Genomic DNA, 21,963 nt, shown 5'->3' on the forward strand with positions numbered 1-21,963 from the left:
ACCTGAATTTTTGACACCATTAATCCATATATATATTATATATATATATATATATATATATATATATATATATATATATTATATATATTAATTACTAATATATTCATAAATGCTATATGTAAAATTATTTTATAAAACAGCATTTCCTTCACAAATCGATTCACTGCCACTACATACTACTTAAAAACAAAAAACAAACAAACAAAAAAAATCACTGCACTGATTTCTTTAATATAGTTTTATTTTTCACATTGTAGTGGTTATAAAAAATGTAATAGTAAGATATTAAAAAACTTTAAATCATAAAAGCGCTACGAAGAAGTTCGCCTTTATGTATTCAAGTCATTTCATATGAACGCAACCACCTGCTGCCGTCTGGTCCGACTTTTAAAATCTACTGGTCTTTATTGCTCTCGGTTAGACGACAGATGTCACAACATCCACAAAAACTGTCCAAAGTCCTTTCTACCCACCCTTCATACCCCTACACATATAAATGGGATACAAAGATCAGGTATTATGTTTAAATGTGAAAATTATCTGTTTATTCAGTATGTTTATTTCTTCAATTAAGCATTTATTAATTAAAAGGGGTATTTAAAATGATTTAAAAAACGAGAAGATTGTTCATTATTGTTTTTGTGCTGATTTCATTAACCCATTGCATAAAGAAGAAACATTTTTAAACAGCCCTAAAAAAATGGCAGCGAATGACAGTGCATCTTTTGTCATGTATCCAGTAGTTCTGATTGAATCTCACATACGCTGAAGTAACCGGTCATTCTCACAAGATCCAAGACCAAGAAAAGGGTCTGTTTTTTTCTTCTTCTTTAGTAGTAAACATCACTCGGGCGATGTTAGAGACTGTGACGGGTCCAGGGTCCTGATATTCATCAACTTCTGAGGAAGGATTTAAAGTAGTCCATGAAAACAGAGAATCATTCCTCCATTTTTAGGCTATGAGACCTGATCTGTATATACAGCATAACCAGTGGGTTCTCTCTCTTTTCCTTTCTGTCAGCATGTGGTCCACTGATGGGTCACTCTGCAGGACGGGTGTTTTGTGCTGACAGGCTGCTCATTGTCTCAGTGTCTGACTCTTTGTGGCTCCAGAGGAAGTTGAACCAGCTGGGGGAGGTGTGCATCTGACGGGTTGTACCTGCGCTCCTTACTCTCTTTAACTGTCGGAAGAGGAATTTGATATGAAACGAGTGGTTTTGTGTTACAATTTGAGTATAGTTTGTATTAATCCGCATCACTTGTACACCATTTCCTTGCTTAGTTACATTTCAGGTAAAAAGCAAAACATTGTTTCTTTAAGTCTTCAATTTGAACTAAAATTAAATTACAGTTAAATTATGTATTCTTAGTTCACTGGTGCTATGAAGCCTATTTTGCTAATAAGTAATCCTAGTTTGCACAATGCTAAAATGGAGGCTGGAATTGCATATCGCTAGCCACACCCTCAGCTCCTGAATGATAATGCAGTATACAGTGTACATTATACTGTGCACAACAATAAAGAAGGAAATCTGTATCTGTTTTAGCTCATTTGTTAGCGTTATGAACTTTTACCCCTTTGTCGAGTAAGGTGTCAAACTCGTCGCTCATCTTCCTCAGCTCTCTGCCATATTTCTTGGCGGCCCAAAAAGCTGGAGGTGCTGAACGAGACCGCGGACGGAAAGTATCTCCATCTCCAGCACTGGATTTCCCGTCAGTAGCCTCCTGGAAGTCGTCTTCATTTATAGAGAAATTCCTATGTCTTGTCAAACCTTGTTGCTCTCCTACAATTAGTAATAATACAGACATTGTGGCATGGCATTATAAGTCCTGATGTTAGTGTGGAAATTAAATAAAAAATGTAAATCTAGATTGCATGTTTTTGACTACAGGCCACTGTGCTTTTGTGTTTGTGCATCCTGGATACGGCGTATACGACACAGCTGAACGCTTCTGTACATTTCCCACAGGCCCAAGCCTGGAGACAGACTCACCTCGGGACGTGGCTCGTAGAACAGATAGGTGGTGCTCAGAACGAGAGGCTTTGACTCCCTGCTCAGCCTTTATGTATTCGGTCTCTGTGTCTTCCTGATCACCCGAAGTGTCCGAATCATCAGATATTGTGCATATTTTCGCCATTGCGTGAACTAGAACAAAAGCAAAAGCAGATAGTGTCCAAATTTCAATCTTAGTAACAGACAGATACAGATCAGTGTGTTCACGCTAAAGTATGTATCGAAGCTTAATATAATACACAAACAAATGTCAAAAAGACAAAGAAAATAAGTCTAATATGTCTCAAGGCTAGTTTAAGATATGAATTTAACAGCTAATTTAACAGCTGTTCCACGATCAAAAATAGAGGTGGCTCACAGTGTGTAACGGATTAATAGAATGAATTTTATGCCAGGGATTTTGCTTGGACAGGTGACAAATCACTGTTTGCTTCTCTACAATTCATTATATATTTTATTTTTCTAAGAGCAAACATTACACATTGCATGTAATGAACTGGCACGTAATCCTGCCTGTTCTGCGATTATGATCGCGATACCAGGAACAAGCCTTACTCTAGGCCCAGATGGTGCCACCTTAGTGATGGTTCTGGGTTCAAACTCATGACCTTTCGATAAGAAGTCCAACATCTTAACCACTGAGCTACCACTTCTATTAAATAATCTAAATTTTAAAAGGTGGGTACAGAAAATACTTTATATTAACGGCGACGTACAAACAGATAAACGGGGAAGAGAGTTGTAACTATCATTATTTAATATGCAGATATCAAAAACAAAACAAGTGAGTTTTAAGAAACTTTTTCAACTTCTCTGGCTTCCCATGCTAGTTTTTTTTGTTTTGTTTTCTAGATCTGATCCTGTAGAGTAATATCCTGTGTAATAATATCCTGTGTAGTAACGTCCACTAAACCTGAAGTTTATATTTAAGACAGTTGTGTATAATAGCATTTACAATACAGCTGTCACATTATGATTACCAACACACACACAATCCAATGTGCTGTCACTGTTAATACACATACACAAACACAGTTTCTATACGGTAAACTAACCACTGTTTCAACTTGTAAACTTTATAAAAAATGTATAATAAAATCACATGTTTAGGTCAATCAGGGTGCTGGATAGATAACAAACCTTCCTACTTCCGCCTTATTTATAGAATAGCCAACCTCGTTCAATGTTTTTTTAATACGCACTAATTTATTAAGAACAGTTAGATTATTTTGTCGAACCAATGTTAAATAAATAATCGCATACAAAATTGATCGCCTGTACACTGACTGATGAACACAATACACTGGATGATCGAAGTTGGCTGTTACACAGGCTGTGATAAATATTAGCATACATTAGGCTAGGTTGGCTAACGTAAGTTCGCAGGCTCCCAAACTTTCCACTCTTTTACATGATTATTTATTTTAAGTAAATGATTTAGGATTGTGTCTTAGCTGGCGGAATCTCTTGGTCACTACAGTGTTACTTACCGGGTTTTGGCGCCGGACTCGGGGACTCAGTTGCAAAAAAAAAACGCCTTCGTTATCAGTAACCTGAAATGTGTATATTATGTAGCTCTGTGCAGGGTTGCCAGATCTTTATCAGCACCAAAGCTTTATATCGCCTCATCAACAGGACTTGTTGCTGACAAATAAACGTCTCTTTCTTCCTAATACTGAGATTAAATACTACAGCGTTGTGTAAGATTATATAATTAAAGTATTGTAGTACTATACAATAGTATAGTATAAAATACTAAAGCATTGTTGAAGATATTTCGTTTTTTATAATATATTTAAACAGATTAATTATTGTAATTTATTGCCATAAATGTAGATTTCTATTTAAGTAAAATAATACACACACTCAACGTAATATCTCAAAAACACATATATTACGTCATGGTTTGGGCTGCAACTATGTATGGGTTATGTTTTATTAAAGCTAATGAGGAATAAATGAGGACCTGGCAGCTACACTACCACTAGCGTTATGAAGCAGTGGCAGTTCAATCAACAACACGGCTGCTGAACAACCGAGCACACGAGCGCGCACGCACACGCACGCACGCACGCACATGCTTTAATTTTATATGGATTTGTTTTTTTATTTTTATTTATTAACGTTGTTAACTGACTATTGCCAAAGGAAAACATAAATAAATATATACATGATTAATTGTTTAAGACAGGTAAATTTCTGTTAAATATTATTTAGGTCTATACATTTTTTTAAGAATCTAAGGAGGCTATATAATGTAAGTAATATACATTACCTGCACATTTAAATAAAATATTTTATTTTAAGGACATAATTTAAGGTTTTCATGCACTAGATGTCAGTACTGTTCAACATATAGGCAAAGAAAGAAGCCTTACCACCCATTCTGATCTCAAATCACTACTGCGGTCTACCATTAAGATGCAGTTCATCCAAATTTAATGAAAGATATCTATATTTTATGATTGAAATGTAGTTGTCTTGTAGGTATTTTAGCAAAATCCCATATGTGCTATATAAACACAAAGCTAACTCAGCCATTATGGATGCACAAGCCTGTGCACTCTTAGTGGCAGTCCCAAGCCTGGGTAAATGGGGAGGGTTGTGTTAGGAAGGGCATCAAGCATAAAACAAGTGCCATATCAAACATGCGGATCTCAAACCTGAATTTCATGCCGGATCGGTCGAGGCCCGGGTTACCAACGACCGCCATAGGTATTATTAGCCAACAGGATTCTGGTGTAAATTGGGCTACTGTTGGCCGAAGGAGGAGAAGGAGAGGAGGAAGACGCCAGAGACAGCAGGGAAAGGAGAATTATAGGAGAGTGGAGGTTCGGGTTTGTACTTTAAATGTTAGTATTATGACTGGTAAAGAGAGAGAGGTAGCTGATATGATGGAGGAGAAAGGTAGATATGTTGTGTGTTTGTGGTTTTGGTGAGTAGGTGTTAAATGATTGGGCAACTACTGCAGAAGTGATAAGGGAGACAGCTAGAAATGTTCTTAGTGTGACTTCTGGAAAGAAAGAACAAAGGAAGACAGAAACATGGTGCTGGAATGAGGAAGTGCAGGGGAGCATAAGGAAAAACAGATTTGTGAAACAGAATTGGGATCGACAGAGAGATGAGAAAAGTATGCAGGAGTACATGGAGATGTGGAAACAGGTAAATAGGGATGTGGCAAAAGCAAAGGAGGAGGCATATGAGGAGCTGTATGAGAGGTTGGACACTAAGGAAGTAGAAAAGGATTTGTATCAATTGGCCAGGCAGAGGGACCGAGCTGGGAATAATGTGCTGCAAGATACAGGAATAAGGGATGCAGATGGAAATGTGTTGACTAGTGAGGAGAGTGTGTTGAGAAGATGGAGGGAGTGTTTTGAGCAGCTGATAAATGAGAAAAATGAGAGAGAGAAAAGGTTGGATGATGGGGAGATGCTGAAGCAGGAAGTCGAATTAGTAAGGAAGAAGTGAGAGCAGCTATTAAGAGGATGAAGAGTTGAAAGTCGTTCGGCCCAGATGTTTAGGAGAGATGGCAGATTGTTCAACAAGATTTTGGAAGGTGAGAGGATGCCTGAGGAATAGAGAAAGTGTGCTTGTAACATTTTTTAAGAATAAGGAGATGTGCAGACCTGCAATAACTACAGGAGAATAAAGTTGATCAGTCACACCTGATCAGTAGTGGAAGCCAGGCTGAGAGAAGAGGTGACCATTTGTAAGCAACAGTATGGTTTCAGGCCGAAGAGGAAGTACAGAGAAGGTCAGAAGGAGTTGCACTGTGTGTTTGTGGATTTAGAGAAAGCGTACGACAGGGTGCCGAGAGAGGAGTTGTGGTATTGTATGAGAAAGTCAGGTGTGGCAGAGAAGTATGTGAGAGTGGTGCAGGACATGTATGAGGACAGTGTGACAGCAGTGAAGTTTGCAGTAGGAACGACAGACTGGTCCAAGGTGGAGATTGGATTGCATCAAGGATTGACTCTGAGCCCTTTCATGTTTGCAGTGGTGATGGACAGGTTGACGGACGAGGTCAGACAGGAGTCTCCATGGACTATGTTTGCGGATGATATTGTGATATGTGGTAAGGGTAGGGAGCAGGTTGAAAAGAGCCTGGAGAGCTGGAGGTACGTGCTGGAGAGAGGAGGAATGAAAGTCAAAAGGAGTAAGACAGAGTACATGTGTGTGAATGAGAGGGAGGGCAGTGAAGTGGTGTGGTTGCAGGGATAAAAGGTGGTGAAGGTGGAGTTCAGGTACCTGGGGTCAACAGTGCAAAGTAATGGAGAGTGTGTTAGAGAAGTGAAGAAAAGAGTGCAGGCTGGGTGGAGTGGGTGGAGAAGAGTGGCAGGAGTGATTTGTGATAAAAGGATCACAAACCAGTTTATAGGACTGTGGTGAGACCTGGATGTTGCATGGTTTAGAGACAGTGGCATTGAGTAAAAGACAGAAAGTGAAGCTGACAAGACTACAAAAATACACGCTGCACTGAAGATTTCTAAGAGCACAGTGGCCTCTATAATTCTTAAATGAAAGAAGTCCAGCATGGCAGTGTCAGGCTGCAACAAAAAATAAATAAAAAAATAAAAAAACAACAAAAACAAAACAAAAAAACAAACATATTTACATATATATACACATATATATAAATATATACATATTTAAATATATATTTTCTTTTTTTTCTATCTATCTATCTATCTATCTATCTATCTATCTATCTATCTATCTATCTATCTATCTATCTATATTTATATATATATATATATCTGTATATATACTGTATATAATTTATACAGTAATGAGGATATGGAAGCTGAAGTGAGATGCATGACATGCTGGTGCTCCTTTTTGAAAGGTGGGAGGAAACAACAGAACGCGTAGGAGGAAACCCACATACTATCAGTAAAGGTTTTGTCTATAACGAGAAACCACAGATATGGTGTAATTCATTTGCACTGATTTCTCACTTGTCCCTATTTGGTGTCTAATATGATGAATAAAAATGGTAATTCCTTCGTATGATTCTTTACTCATAACCTACTGAACTTAATTAGTAAAACTTTATCCCGGAAGTAGAAACACTCCCTCCCGCCGCCTCCCAACACACACACACACACACACACACACACACACACACACACACACACACACGCCCCGCCCCTTCAGCTGTGTCTTTTTTTTCTCCCTTTTTCTGGGGTGACGTCACCGCGCGGCGTTCCGGCTGGAGTTGAAGATGGCGAGCGCAGAGACAGCGGCGGAACACGAGCGGATCCTCCGGGAGATTGAAAGCACCGACACAAACTGTATCGGTCCTACACTCCGGTAAGTCTGCTGTTAAAAAATGTTAGTAATAATTCATAAACAATCGGCGAGAGGAGTGTATGGAAACGTCTTTTTTCTTGTTCTTCTTCTCGCGTGAACTTCCAAACATTCTTCCTTTAACTTGTCATGCAGCTAGCAGCTGTGCTAAACAGCTCTCACACTGCTAACAATTATCACCGACCAAGGAGAGCAGACTTGGTATTCATCTCACATACATGTGCAGGCTGCTCTGTTCACACACACACACACACACACACACACACACACACACACACACACACACACACGCGCGCGCCGCGTTTCTCCCCTTAACCTTCTGATGAATGTGTTGCCTACATGTGCCTGTCATTCCTGCACTTCTTTATTTACTGTCTGCTCACAAACACGTGTCCCGCACATCATGCATCTCAACCACATCTCAAAACATCTGTCCTCACACACACATTCACTTCCAATCCTCTCTCAGGCTGTTAAAGCTGATCCAAAGTGACGCTACTAGATCATGCTTGTATCTGTTATTCAATTGAAAGGTCTTTTTTATTATTATTTTTAAACATAAATGACCAATGGGATTAATGTTACATTTTATAACCAAAACTATGTGGTCACCCGATCATCAGATGTGAGTTCAATTCATGTTTATTTGTATAGGGCTTTTAACAATTGTCTCGAAACAGCTTTACACAGATAATGTGGTGATAAAGAATGAATTAGGTTCTTTAATAAGTGTAAGTTTGTCCCTATATGTGTCTGTTAAATATCCCCTTTCCAGATTTAGAGCCACTTTTGCTCTAATAATAACCCCCAGACCTCCGTGAAGGTTTTCCATTAGGTTCGGAGCATGGTGCATGGTAGTGGGGATTGGTTCCCATTGCACCACAACATTCCCATTGCACCACAAGAGAATGATTCCCATTGCACCACAAGAGAATGATTCCCATTGCACCACATCATTCCCATTGCACCACATCATTCCCATTGCACCACATCATTCCCATTGCACCACATCATTCTCATTGCACCACAACATTCCCATTGTACCACAAGAGAATGAGAAAGGTCAGGCACCGAGGTTGTGTGAGGAAGTCTTGAGTATGTTTGAAGTCGGGGCCCTGTGCCAGATATTTGAGTTCTTGCACGTGAAACATAGCCAACCTTGTCTTCATGGAGCTCCCTTAGTCATGCTGGAACATGTTTGTGCCTCTTACTTCTAGTGAAATCTACAGTATAAAGGCATTGCAGGGAATCGTGTGGTGACAGTTTAGGGAAATGCCTCCTATGTGTGTTGAAGGTCAGTTGTCGACATACCTTATGGTATGTAGGCCATATAGTGAAAAGATCAGATTCCTCTTCTTATTTGGAAGGGTTATTTTTAAAAATGTCATGCCAGTATGTGCCGAACAGGCTTGTGCTACACGGCTTCTTCTCCAAAACATAGTTGTTTCAGTTTGTTGTGCATATGGCAGTTATCAGATATGGTTATGAGGTTATGAATATACTCGGAGCGGCAGAAATGTCACAGTGTAATGAGTTTACAGCACGGTTTTTAGTGTAGTTGCGTCCTGGCATGGGAAAAACTCCTGTTGCTCTGACATGATCATGTGGTGAGTCCAGAGGGACAGGATTAGAGAATGTCTATTGAAATCATAGCTGGAAACAAAATGAATGAGTAAGAAAGTTGATTAGAGGGGAAAAAAAACTATACAGGTGAACCATAAATTGCATAAATACATGTAAAGTCAGCAGCTAACTTCTCTCAATTGTGCATTTGATGTAAAAGATCACAAGCCAAAACTGCCACTGTTGCTTACTTAGCTAACAAACATACCTTAATCTAATCTTTGTGGCCTGCAGATCTTTATTTAAAGGTGTAACATGCCATTTTTTTTAATCAGTTAATTTAACTTAGCAGTTGTTAAGGCTGGCGTAATGTGTTTTTGCACCCAACAGTGTAAACATGTTGCTGAGCTGCTAATGTGAATCATGCAAGCAGTGGCACAATGTAGTATTCATACACTGGTGAGAAGCTGTCTAATTTTAGTTTACGAACCTAGTGCTGTGGTGTGTGTGTGAGTGTGTGTTGCACACTGATAAAGACTTCATATTTTCACTGACTCATTGGAGGGACTTGAGAGATAGCCTGTGTGGCGTCTGGTGCTGCTCTGCTGTGCATTTGTAACATGAGAATTCTCACAAACTGGATTATTTTTGTCAGTGACAAAGCAGTTCATCCTATACACTGGATCATATTCTCTAATTTTCCAGGGTACGTTATTAATAGCGTTCGCTTCGTGTCCGAATTACAGTAATGTCTATATTCTGCTCATAGCTGGTCATTATTTCTTATTCAGACACTCATTCCTGTGGAGGCATCCAACAATTAATTGGACACGGTTTAGTCATAGTGTAAACCCGTTCACTGGAGCTGGAAAAAACGTGTCACTGCGAAATCGTGTTTATTAGGAGGCTATTAGCTGGAAAATTACAAAATAGCAACATCTGACAAGTAAGTAAAGAATAAAGCATGCGTTCATGGAACAATAAGCAGTGACTGGATGCGGAAATGTTTTTCAATAACGGCCCGAAATAATCAGTTTGCTTTTCTCCTATTATTTTATAGCAGTTCACCCGTGATTACAATTTTTGCCACATTGTTCATTTGCAGTTGCGTTTAAGGTTGCGGAACGCCCATGTAACTAGTTATTTTCTTATCGTTTATTTTACAACCGCTGTAAACTTCAGCCTCTCCTCTATATTTTCCTCTCTTAAAGATAAAAAGACAAAACAGCAGATTACAACCGCAACAGTTTTAGCTCACTATTACAACTAGGCAACACGGGAGATTTCAACCAAAATTGCAAAAAAATTCCAATAGCCTCAAAAACACAAAACAAAACAAAACAAACCCCAAAACAAAACAAAGCCGGCTCATTGATAATTTGCAGAAGTTTATTCTATCTGTATGTATGAGGATTTCCTACTCAAGTTGTTTGCTAGGTTAGCTGTCCCTATAGATCCCATAACAATTGCCTTCATCTCAGAAGCGTTATAGAAAATTACCGTATTTTCCAGACTATAAGCCGCTACTTTTTTCCCACGCTTTGAACCCTGCAGTGAACTGCAAGTGATTTTCACTTTTACATCCCTAAATACAGTTCAATGTAGAACCCATTATTACTGTGTGTATAATGATGATAATATAATAACCAGATTTAAAGAGTCAGAGGTTTTATCCTGTATGATAAAGTTGAACATAGCTGGGAATTTTGTTTCCCCTAAATGAAAAATCTGCAATTGATATAATTCTGACGCAAACGCAATATAGCTACTGCTCAGTTTTGATCAAATTGTGGATTTGTACTTTAAGAAGTCTAATGACTTTAAAACCATTGTTTTATTTATAAGTGTGATAACACTATATATATAATATATATATAAAAAATATATATATATATATTTAAAATATATTTATTTATTTATTTTAAACACTGCAGCACTGTCACCTGCACAGTCGTCTTTATTCGATTTCTTCATTATTTTGTCCTTTATTTCCTGTCAAGTCTCTTGCATTTGAAGTGAGTGTCTGTAAGAGCTGGAGTTCAGACTGCTGTAGTATGTGTCTGTCTGGTCATAACTGTTGAAACCAGTAGCTTTATTACTGTTTTCATTAAAAGGAGATGTCCATTAAATTGCATGATAAGGAGTCTTGAACTGTTCTGTTTTTCCTTATTATTGCAGAAGATTTATTCCAAATCACTTTCTTCAAAGCTCAAATTTTGCTTTTAAACACAAACACCACTGGAGCTTACAGTGATCCAGAAACCGTCGTTGATGTTATTGATGACAAAACATTGTCTGAACACTTTCCCCTCAGAGTAATGTCTAAAGAAACATGTGCTTGGATATATGCCCCCCGTTTATCGTGGTAGATACGTGCCAAAACCGACCATGAAAACATAATAATTTGTAATTTGCGCAATAAATGGAAGGCACCCAAAAAATGCTTTAAAAAAACCCCAAATTGTTTAAGCCGTAAATCATCATTCCACACACTTTTAACACACAGAAAACATTTGCTAGAATATAGCGAGATGAATTTTGTGTAAATTCGTACAAACATCACATTTATAGTGATTACTGTATTTCAGTACTGTAGCGTAGCCAATGTATAGTTTCTCTGCTTGCTGATTGGTTAAAGTGTCTTATGATGTCAAAAAAGGGGCTGAGTTAAAGATTCACCTCACTGAATTCTTTTTAAATCTGGTGACGTACGTCTTTAACTCTGCCCTTTTTTTGACGTCAGAGGATACTGCAACCCATAAATAAGCAGAAACCTACAGTTTCTTGTAATGCTACTCATTTATTATGATGAACCGAAATCGGGACCATTCGCGAAACGAAATAGTTATGTGTCGAATTGAAAATCGTGATTAAGTGGGACCACGAGATTCGAACCACGATAAATCAAGGGACTACTCTATTGTGGACCAAACCATTTCTGTATTCTTTCGAGCATCCTTGCTGTTATAATACCCTCTGGGAAGATTTCGGAGTTTGGTTGTGGACGTGTGCGCTCATTTAACGGCATAAGAAAAGTCAAGTACTAATGTAAAGGTACTAAAGGAGGCCTGGGGTGCAGTCACAGTTCCAATACATCCGAAAGGTTTCAATATGGTTAAGGTCAGAGCTCTATAACAGGCCACTCAAGATCTTAAACACCAAACCATGTTAACTATATCTGGAGCTGGTTTTGTGCATTAAAACCATGTCATGCTGGAACAGGTTTGGGTCTCCTATTTCAAGTGAATGAAAAATGTAATGCTACCACATTTAAAGATGTCCATGCAGTTGTGTGCCTCCAACTTTGTGGTTTTGGGGAAGAAAGCACATATGGCTGGAAAAGTCAGGTGTCCCAGTATTTTTATCTGTATAGTGTGTGTATTTATTTTTAAAGGATTTAACATTAGATTGAAGTACATTTTACCAGGAGAGGTACAAATGTAAAATCATGGCAGTTGAAATTCTTATTACGCTGTGCTTTAGGAAACTGCCACACCTCGTTACATAATGGTTCAGCTCTCAAACACAGGCCAGATATTAGTAATTAGCTGAAATTTAGAAAGGGAAAAAAGGACCCAACATTTTAAACGAATGTAAAAGAAGTCTGTTTACCTCTACTCACTTCCAGCATAGCTGAAGAACCAATCATGAGAGAAAATGTAAAAAAAATCAGCTGTGTGGAAATATTTTAGTCTCAATGAGTGGTGTTAGACAATCAATTTCTTATCAGTGTTTACTGATACATGACCCATATTGGCATGTTGTGCATGTTGTGTAAGAAGGGAAGCACATACGAAAGTTTCTCCTTGTATACTGACACAGTTTATTGAAAGTAAAATAAAGACCACATGGAGCATGTCTAAAAATGACTCGGATTTAAGGAATTTCTTGCTAGGTTTAGTTTTGTTTAGATGGAGTTGCTTATCATTATTAAATTGTATAGCGTTTGTAACAGGTGGAGACACACTGGCATTGCGTGCCGGATTAGAGGTACAGTGTAATAGTTTTAAGATAAGTTTATGTTCAGATCTGTCTGAATAATCATCCTTTATTTTTCATTGTGTGAACCCATACACCAGCACACTGTGAGGTAGAAAAGTGGAAGAAGGTAATGATGCCAGTGCAGATGCCATGACGAGACGCTCTTCAAAGAGAACTTGCCTAGTGTCTCTTGTGTCCCGTATGCATGATCTTTCTCCCAGTTCTTTAAGTTGCTCCACAGCAGTGTTGCTGTGTGTCTGACGCTCAGTTTCGTGTGTTTGTTTATGTTGACGGCACACAATGAGGACTGTGCTTGACCTCATTTGTTTGTCTCGTGTAGCCATTGTACTCTTGGTATATGACGTCTCGTGCTTTGTTTCCCTTCTCCCTTAGCAAAAGCTCTAGCTGCGGCATCATACGCACACAAACACAACGCACACAATGACTCTGTCACTTATAGACCAACACAATCCAGCCTCCCCTCCCCCACTGCGTTGAGAAAGAATGACTTTTTTATGAACTTGTGGAACGAGCCGACAATCAGAAAACTGTGAGAATAGAATACACATTGTGAACTTGACAGCTCATTTCCATTTGAAGAAAAAATCAGTGGCTTGTCTTTACATCTTGGGTGTTTCACCTTATACGGTATCAAACCATCATTTTCTAACACATCTGCACAAAGCGGTTCTGCAGCTGTTCCAGCAACAGAAACCCCAAGCTAGAAATAACTACCATCACATTTCTTTGTATTTTACCTGACTTATCCACTTATAAAGAGAAATATGCTCTGTATAGCTGTATAACAGGCCAATCCTAATTGCTTAGACATAATTGGATTAGAAAAGCCGTCAGCTGTCCCGTTTGGTGAGTCTGTGCATATGATAACCTCACCTTCTTGTTCTTGGCTGACAACAGTACTTGATGTGGTTTTCTGCTGTTGTAGCTCATTGAAAGTCAGATTATTTGAGTTGCTGTAGACTTCCTGTCATCCCAGACCGATATTGTCTCCTCTGATATCTCTTATCAACAAGAGTTTTCAGTTTGCAGACCAGTTGTATGTGCACAGGATGTTTTTTACACCATTCTATGTAAACCCTGGAGAAGGTTATGTAGGAAAATTCCATAAGCATTTTCTGAAATACTCAAAACCAGCCTGTCTGGTGCCAACATTCATACAGTTATAGTCAAAGGGATCACACATTTTTCAGATGTTTGATGTTAACAATAATAGAAGCTGATGACCTGTATCTGCATGTGTTTGTGCATTGTTCTCCTGTGACATGATTGGCCGATTGGATAACTGATAGATGAGTATGTGTACAGGGATTCATAATGCAGTGACCACAGTGTTTATTCAGAAAGTTTATTAGAGATGCCTCCTTTTATAATCATTCACCCTTTGTCTGCTTAATCTTTTCTGATACACTGCAAAACTGATAATATTAATTCCCCCTCTTCATCTTTTTTCGGCTGCTCCCATTAGGGGTCACCACAGCGGATCATCCTTTTCCATTCTACTGTCCTCTACATCTGCCTCTTTTAAACCAACTACCTGCATGTCTTCCCTTTCCATATCCATAAACCTCCTCCTTGGTCTTCCTCTTTTCCTCCTTCCTGGTGGCTCCATCCTCAGCATTCTCCTATCAATATACCCCATGTCTCTCCTCTGCACATGTCCAAACCATCTCAATCTCGCTTCCCTCACTTTGTCTCCAAAACGTCCTACATGTGCTGTCCCTCTAATAAACTCGTTTCTAATCCTGTCCATCCTCATCACTCCCAACGAAAATCTCAACATCTTCAGCTCTGCTACCTCCAGCTCCACCTCCTGTTTTTACTCAATGCCACTGTCTCTAAACCATACAACATCGCAGGTCTCACCACAGTCCTATAAACTTTCTTTCACTCTTGCAGATACTCTTCTATCGCAAATCACTCCTGTCACTCTTCTCCACCCACTCCACCCTGCCTGCACGCTTTTCTTTACTTCTCTAACACACTCTCCATTACTTTGTAGGTGATGGGAAACTGAGGAGGAACTCCTTTCCGATTTAAACTTATCATCCTCTTACATTTGCCTATAACGGTGTGTTTCCTCAGCAGATTAGGTTATAAATGTAAAATTAAAGAGGAATTAGAAGGAACTCTACATGCAGGTTTTCTGTCTATGCCATTAGAGATAAAATGTAATTGCTTTTCTTCTCTTGGAGATTCATGCATAATGGAAATATGGTTCAGAAAAAGGCACCACATAAAAATATGTGGCAAGTGATATCAGCTGACTCAGTGTGCATATGGGTGTGTTGGGTTATATTCTACCTCAGTATAAAAGCCCACAGAGTTAAAGGTGTGTGTGTGAGTGTGAGTGAAGGAGCTTTATGCCAGTATAGTTCCGGCTGCATGACTGGTGTCAGTGAGTCATCTTTCCCGCTCTGCACTGTGTAGTCTTTCCAAATCCAGTCCAAGATGAGCATTTGTCCAGTTACACGCATGCATATGTGATCCCTGATAGCAATTTCGTAAGATTTCCCAAAAGATTCGCAGCGTTTGTTTTATCTCTCCAGTCTGATTCGACCAAATGTTAAGTAAACACGGTGCGTTAATAGGCACTGAGTCACCACACCACTCCCTTTAGGGCACAGCGTTTCCCTGCACGCTGGAAGCTTCTGTTGGACTGTGCACATATATGCATGTCCAGGCCTCAGAGACTAAGAAGGGTCTGGTTGATTTCTCTCACACGTTTTCTCTGCTTTTAGAGCTTTAAAACCTGAATGCCATGACAAGTTCTGACGTGCAAACCCTTAATCTGCCTCTTCTCCCTTAGTGAATTATGTGCATGAATGCCTGTTATGGCCAGGTGGCGAAACACATTAGTGAGGCTGAGATGGGTCAGAATCTAGGACAAAGTCACCAGACCTCAATTACAAAAGCTTGATAGCCGGTTGACGCCGCCTTTGCGTCGTATCGCAGGTTTGCTGTTTTTCTTTCATGGGCGCTTCATTTAGGTGTGGAGAGCTAATAATGTGTCAGTAATGCAGTGAATCTTAGCGGTCAGCTTCATTCCACAGACCGAGAACAGTGGTACAGTGACCTCAGCCTTAATGACCGAATGCTGTTGTTGCTAAAGGTCTGCACATTTCTCTGAGATATAATCCTTTCATTTGTTCAACACTGAAATAAACAAAAAAAAAAATTTGATCATCAGGTCTTAACATTAGTTAAATAAAACATATATTACACAGTCATTAATTATTTGACAAAAATAACGCCAAAATAAAGCAAGGCAACATGTCCTAGGCAACATGCAGTCCTAGGCAACATGCAGTCATCGAGTTGATCATGAACTGCTCTGAACTTTTTACCTTCCAGAATCATAGCAGTGGATAGACTAAAGCCTATAATTCATGCGTATGTGTTCATGTCAGGTGTCGCATGACATACATTATTGCCCACTGTGATTCTTATATATATATATATATATATATATATATATATATATATATATATATATATATATATATACACACACACAATTCTCTCGCATCTCGCTTCAATTTGGCAGAGGCCTCTGACACACTTTTAGTATATTAGGGACAACATTTCCATCACTTTTGTTTGAATATTGAAAACTCAAGCACAAAATTTTTTTTGTTTGGTGTCATTAAGACTGACATATATATATATGTATGTATGTATGTATGATACTCAACGTATTTCTAGTACACAATGTATATCAAGCAGAGACTGCAGGTTTGATATACTGAATTTTTGAATTAGTTTTGAAAATATTTATAATATGAATTACTTTAAATATCAGAAAACTGAGAACTGCGCTACATCATCGCATTGCCCAGCCCTGTAAACTATATAGACAAGTGTTTGCGGACACCAGACCATAAGATTTTATGTACATTTTAGTTCCCATTTGCTCTTAAAATAACCACCACTCTTTTGGGGAGATGGTCTTTTAATCACCCACTCAAGATCTTCCTCAACAGTATGTTCATCGAGCTTGGTTTGTACACAGGGGCATTGTCATGTTGGAACAGGTTTGGGTCTCCTAGTTCAAGTGAAAGGAAAATGTAATTCTACAGCATCAAAAGACACCCAATCTAATTTGATGCCTTCAACTTTGTTTGCGAAAGAAACCACATATGGTGGTGAAAGTTAGATGTCCAGATATCTTTGTCCTTATAATGTACCTGTACATCCTGTATTTAAATGTCACATCCTTTTGAGGTGATGAGTTCATATGTCATGTTTAACCAGATAAGTTAACTTCCACACAGTTATATGCCTACATTCAGGTGTTTGATCGATTGACACATTTCCATCACCTAACCTGTGTTTTCTTCATCAATACTGTGTATGTTTTGTGTAATAGATTACATGCACGCACACACACACACACACTATTAATGCAAAATATTCAGGCTTTACATTTTTCTACTAAAGCTACCTTAATGAAAACATGAACATCCCCAGTATGAAGAGTTGTCTGTCTATACTGTCCAGTTGAGGCTCCTGTCTGAGCACGGTATAATACACAGAACTGCAATTTTATAGCTGTTTACAGTGAGAGAACTTTGGCATCATGCGTTGTCAAATTCCTTCCTATTGAGGAATCTTTTAATCAAATATGTGCTTTAGGGCAGATTTTGAATTGAAACACTGACTCAAAAAAGGCACCACAGTGTATCAAGTGTCAAAATCTGATGAAAGTATAATTCATTGTGCAATAAATCTGAATGTACAGGAGTGTCAGTAGTGTTCTGAAGCGTTTCAAGCAGGAGGAAAAAAGGCAACATTATCATCCCTGGAACATTTTATTTCAACAGTGGAAAAGACACCATGCAGATGTTCGAAACCATGGAAGTGGATTGGGAAATCTCTCTTTTTCTCTCTCTCTCTCTCTCTCTCTCTCTCTCTCTCTCTCTCTCTCTCTCTCTCTCTCTCTCTCTCTCTCTCTCTCTCTCTCTCTCTCTCTCTCTCTCTCTCTCTCTCTCTCTCTCTCTCTCTCTCTCTCTCTCTCTCTCTCTCTCTCTCTCGTGCCCCTGAAGATTTTGAACAAACATTTTTAAAAGCTTGCCAAGATTCTTACAAAAGCAGCATCTGAAGCTCAGAGGTGGTACATAAAGAGGAACTGAGATTGGGTGAATAAAGGACTTGTAATGTATTTTGAAGTGGTTAAACCACGAGTTGAAAGACCTGTTTGTTTTCACTGTTTTTCCAGAAAAGTAATCGAAACAGAGCTTATATGGAATCGTTTTTGTAATGATTTAATAAGCAAACAGTATTCTGATCTGCCAAACCAGTCTCTCTTGTGCTGCTCCCATACCAGCAGTAAGTTTCCCACTTAGTTTTACTCAGTTTACTCTATGCTGGTTACTAGCGGGCGTTACTGTCTTTAGTTTACCACCGGTCACCATGGTTTCACTGGTGGTGCAATATTCCTACTAGCTGACTACAGGACATTTTATAAAACCACCCTCCTCTACGAGTAGACAGCGACGTTGGGAAATGTTTGCGTATGAATTGCATGCAATGGTAAATATCCGAACGAGTGTAAACAACGTTTCTGCAGACTAGTAAACAGGTTTAAAGTGTTTGATGCACTCGGAGGGAATTACAATAAAAACTCACAAACACTTCAAGCCTGTAGCAGCAAAATAAGCAGTTGTGACTGAGCCCCTGTGAGATGGGGCCAACATCTGGAATCGAATATGTCAAATGAATGCATAATGCAACAAACGTATTAAACGGATAAAATTGAAACAGCTGAAACAAACTTTTTGGCCAATTTTATTTTCCAATATTATGGAAGGCAAATTTGATGTTTACATTGTGTTATTGTACTGACTTTCTCCTTTAATATTATTTAATGATTGTTCCCTGTATCATTAACCTTAATTATCATTAAGGAATTTAAAATGTTTTGATATGGAATTTATATTTTAGGAATTTGATCCTTTTGAATTTATTTTTCTACCACATTTCTATTTATTTTTTAGAAATTTGATACTGTAATTTGTGAATTAAATGGATCTTTGTCTCTACCCCTTTATCTAACCTCATTCATTTGAACAATCCAAAGCTAAGCATCCACACTAACTGACATTGCTGCAGATATTGAATTACTGCCTCAAAAAATGTTTGACCCGAAGTCAGCTCTACATAATTATCCCACAATTACAGATAAAAACACATGCTTCCTCTGAGATACATGAAGCCAGTCAACTGTGTCAGTTGAACAGTTGCTCATGCAGTGTGACAGTGCACTGGAAATAGGAGAAAAGGCTGCATGGTAGCCATTTAACGTTTAGGGCATGGCCAGCGTGGCTTTCTTGACTCCTGGTCATTAAGAGCTTTGGCATTAGGTCTTTTTGTTGTTGTGCTGCTTAGGAGTCTTCAGATTCCCCCCCAGGATATTTAGGCTGCTTTTGCTGTTTTAATGCTCAGGCATCTCATTGAGGTGCTGCTTTGTGCAGTCTGCACTATAACCTACATTTAATAGTTTGTATAGAAATACGATTTTTTAAGCAAATCTTTATTCATACTTTTTGTCTTTGAGAGAGTGTGGCTTGTATAACAGCACCAATAGGAATTAAACCAGTTTTATTACCAGTTCGTTTTGGTTGCTCTTCATGCCTTCTTGTTACAAGTGAACTGTTTACTGTTTTCAGCCAAAACACCGTTACAGCGATGTGCACAGCTGTGTGGGGTAACCGTAGCAACACTTCCGCTGCCCCCAGTGGCTTTGTGTTTTTGTCATTTTACCCAGTGATGAAGACCTGCGTGTTCTCGTGTTCTTTGCATTCTAGTCTTATCAAACTATAAAAATCCACATCGAACATTGTTTTACATTGTTCCCTGTTGGCGTGTTCGGCATGTTCACATTGTTTTTGCTGGCTCAATTTGCATTACTAACAGTTTCTGAATATTAAAAATGACTCCCGGCTTCTTCATCTCGTCATATCTCTGCTGTTGCTGTAGCAAGTGTATTTCTAGCATTGGATCAGTAATAGTTATAATAAAACTCGAGTCACAATGGTAGCCTGGAAACGATATGATCTCGGGTGCAGGAAGTCTCTCTGATCTCTTTAACCAATGTTTCCAAGATCCCTGACCACAGGAGACAAGGTTCAGGCTACTCGACTAGTTGTGTATTGCACTGTGAAGTCAGCTGAGTTCAGCAGTTGTTCTCTGGAGTATTTGGGTTTATAACGCAGCAGAGAAAGCTGCTGGATCAGATTTCAGATAAACAAGCTGTAATATGTACCGGATTGGAGAAGCTGTAGATTCTTTTTTTTGGGGGGGGGCTTATGGCTGTACTCAGTATGCGCTCGGTAGTGCATACAGAGTGATGGCATAAACTGCAGGCTCAATCGCACCCTTGTGACTCATGGACTGAGCCTGACATAAAATTTCCTCATGGCAACTCTGTTGTCTTGTACCAGTATAGCAACACTTTGGCATGTTGAACCTTTTACCTCCTTTCTATTCTTTCTTCTTCTTTTAATTTCTTATGCTTTTTCAGGATCATCAGTCATCACTGGCTGTTTTGGTTTACCAGATGAGGACAGTGATGGACTTAATGACTTCCTCGAGTTTGTATTTGCGTTGCTGCAGCATGCATTTGTTTTGATCCGAGTGGTTCTGCATGGACACAATACACATGATGAGTAATGCACATAATGATTATTATTATTATTTTTTTTTTTAAGAGCCTGACTCAACTGTCTTGTAGCATGAAGTTGTTTATGCAGAAGATTTTGTAAAGATTATTTATTTATTTATGTAAACAGTTGCCTTCGCATTGATTGGAAAGAAACACAGCCTGACCTCACCGTTAGCAGACTGCTCAGCTTGTCGTCCAAAGACTGTAAGCACTGAAGACAGTTTAGGCTTCAGTGCAGTGATTTCTGCCTTTCTTTAAATGCTGTACATCTACTGTAAAGCATACACACCTAGGCAACGTTGAGTCAATGTTTATTTTCTTTTGTAGTCTTAAATTTGCAGGAGTGTCTCAAATGAGTTTCTAATCATTTCTAGAGTACACTGCCATGCTCACTCCTTTTATCCTTCTTGAGGCCTGCCAATGTCAGGTGAAGACTGTGTTGAAGCACTGCCTGGCTGGTACTAGCGCTTATATTAGGTGTTGTGGCCTTTGCAGTGCTTGTCTGCTCTTGTATGTGCTGGCATTGCCGATCTGGTTCAGCCTTGTTTGGGTGTGTACATTATGTGCAGTTTACTAGTCATACAATTTGACATTCACCTCAGGAGGAACTCGCTTTGTTCATTATAAAAGAGCAGACACGCCAGTGCAATTTAACCAGAAATGACTCTGTTCATTGATGCAATACCTAAGACAAACTAATAATAGCTAAGAGTAGATAGTGCTATAAAATGCATTTTCCTCCTAGGAGGCTGTGCAGTAAAAATATTCAACATCTTCACTACCTTCCATGACATCAGTACATTACCCAGCAATCAACTCTCCATTGTGCTGAGTGTTTTAAGATGTCCATATTGCTGAAGTCCTACTACCACTATGACTATTCTTAATATGATGAATATTATCATTACTGCTATTTCTAGGGTTAGGGTTATTTGTGTTTAATTATTTGTAGAATTACTATTATTTTTACTACTATTGCTACTACTGCAAAATGACACAAATCAAACTGATTGCTGTTATAAATGTAGTAGATCAAGAGGTAGTCAATATTATTGTCATTAAATGGATCACAGGGCCAATTTCACAAATCTCTCATTAACTTGGTTTTGAACATATATATATTTTTCTGCAATTCGACACAAAAAAAAAAAATCAACACAGCCAACTGTTGGCTCTATGTATTTTCTACATTTTTTAGTGTTTGTTTTATTCCTGCAGCTATATATTACACATTGCTTCCTGTTCCTGTGGACCAAGTGAACTGAAGACTCTGTCCTGACTGACTGAGTGCTGGGAGATTGATCAGATTTCACTGTTTGGACAGTGCCTTGTGCACTAAGGCAATTTCCTCTTTTAGACCTTCTACTATTACATCCACACTTCCAGAGACTGCAGTCAGCTTAAGAAGAGGTTGCT

At 38.8% G+C, this 21,963-nt stretch overlaps 2 protein-coding genes across 2 annotated transcripts in view; one reads left to right on the forward strand and one right to left on the reverse strand.

The window, feature by feature from the left end:
- Positions 1-223: 223 nt before the first annotated feature.
- badb (BCL2 associated agonist of cell death b) lies at positions 224-3,657 on the reverse strand. Its single transcript, XM_046850747.1, has 4 exons — positions 3,506-3,657; positions 1,995-2,147; positions 1,576-1,784; positions 224-1,181 (listed from the first exon to the last, which is right to left on the reverse strand). The coding sequence occupies exons 2-4, from the start codon at positions 2,137-2,139 to the stop codon at positions 1,041-1,043; spliced, it is 495 nt and encodes a 164-aa protein (XP_046706703.1). The 5' UTR covers positions 2,140-2,147; positions 3,506-3,657; the 3' UTR covers positions 224-1,040.
- Positions 3,658-7,139: 3,482 nt separating this feature from the next.
- Positions 7,140-21,963, forward strand: part of exoc6b (exocyst complex component 6B) — a 98,060-nt gene continuing 83,236 nt past the window's right edge. Inside the window, 1 exon segment of the mRNA XM_046850785.1 lies at positions 7,140-7,325. Within this exon segment, the coding sequence (XP_046706741.1) occupies positions 7,237-7,325 (89 nt within the window). The 5' untranslated portion in view covers positions 7,140-7,236.

Source organism: Silurus meridionalis, chromosome 6 (genome assembly GCF_014805685.1).
Source record: "Silurus meridionalis isolate SWU-2019-XX chromosome 6, ASM1480568v1, whole genome shotgun sequence".
NCBI lineage: Eukaryota > Metazoa > Chordata > Actinopteri > Siluriformes > Siluridae > Silurus > Silurus meridionalis.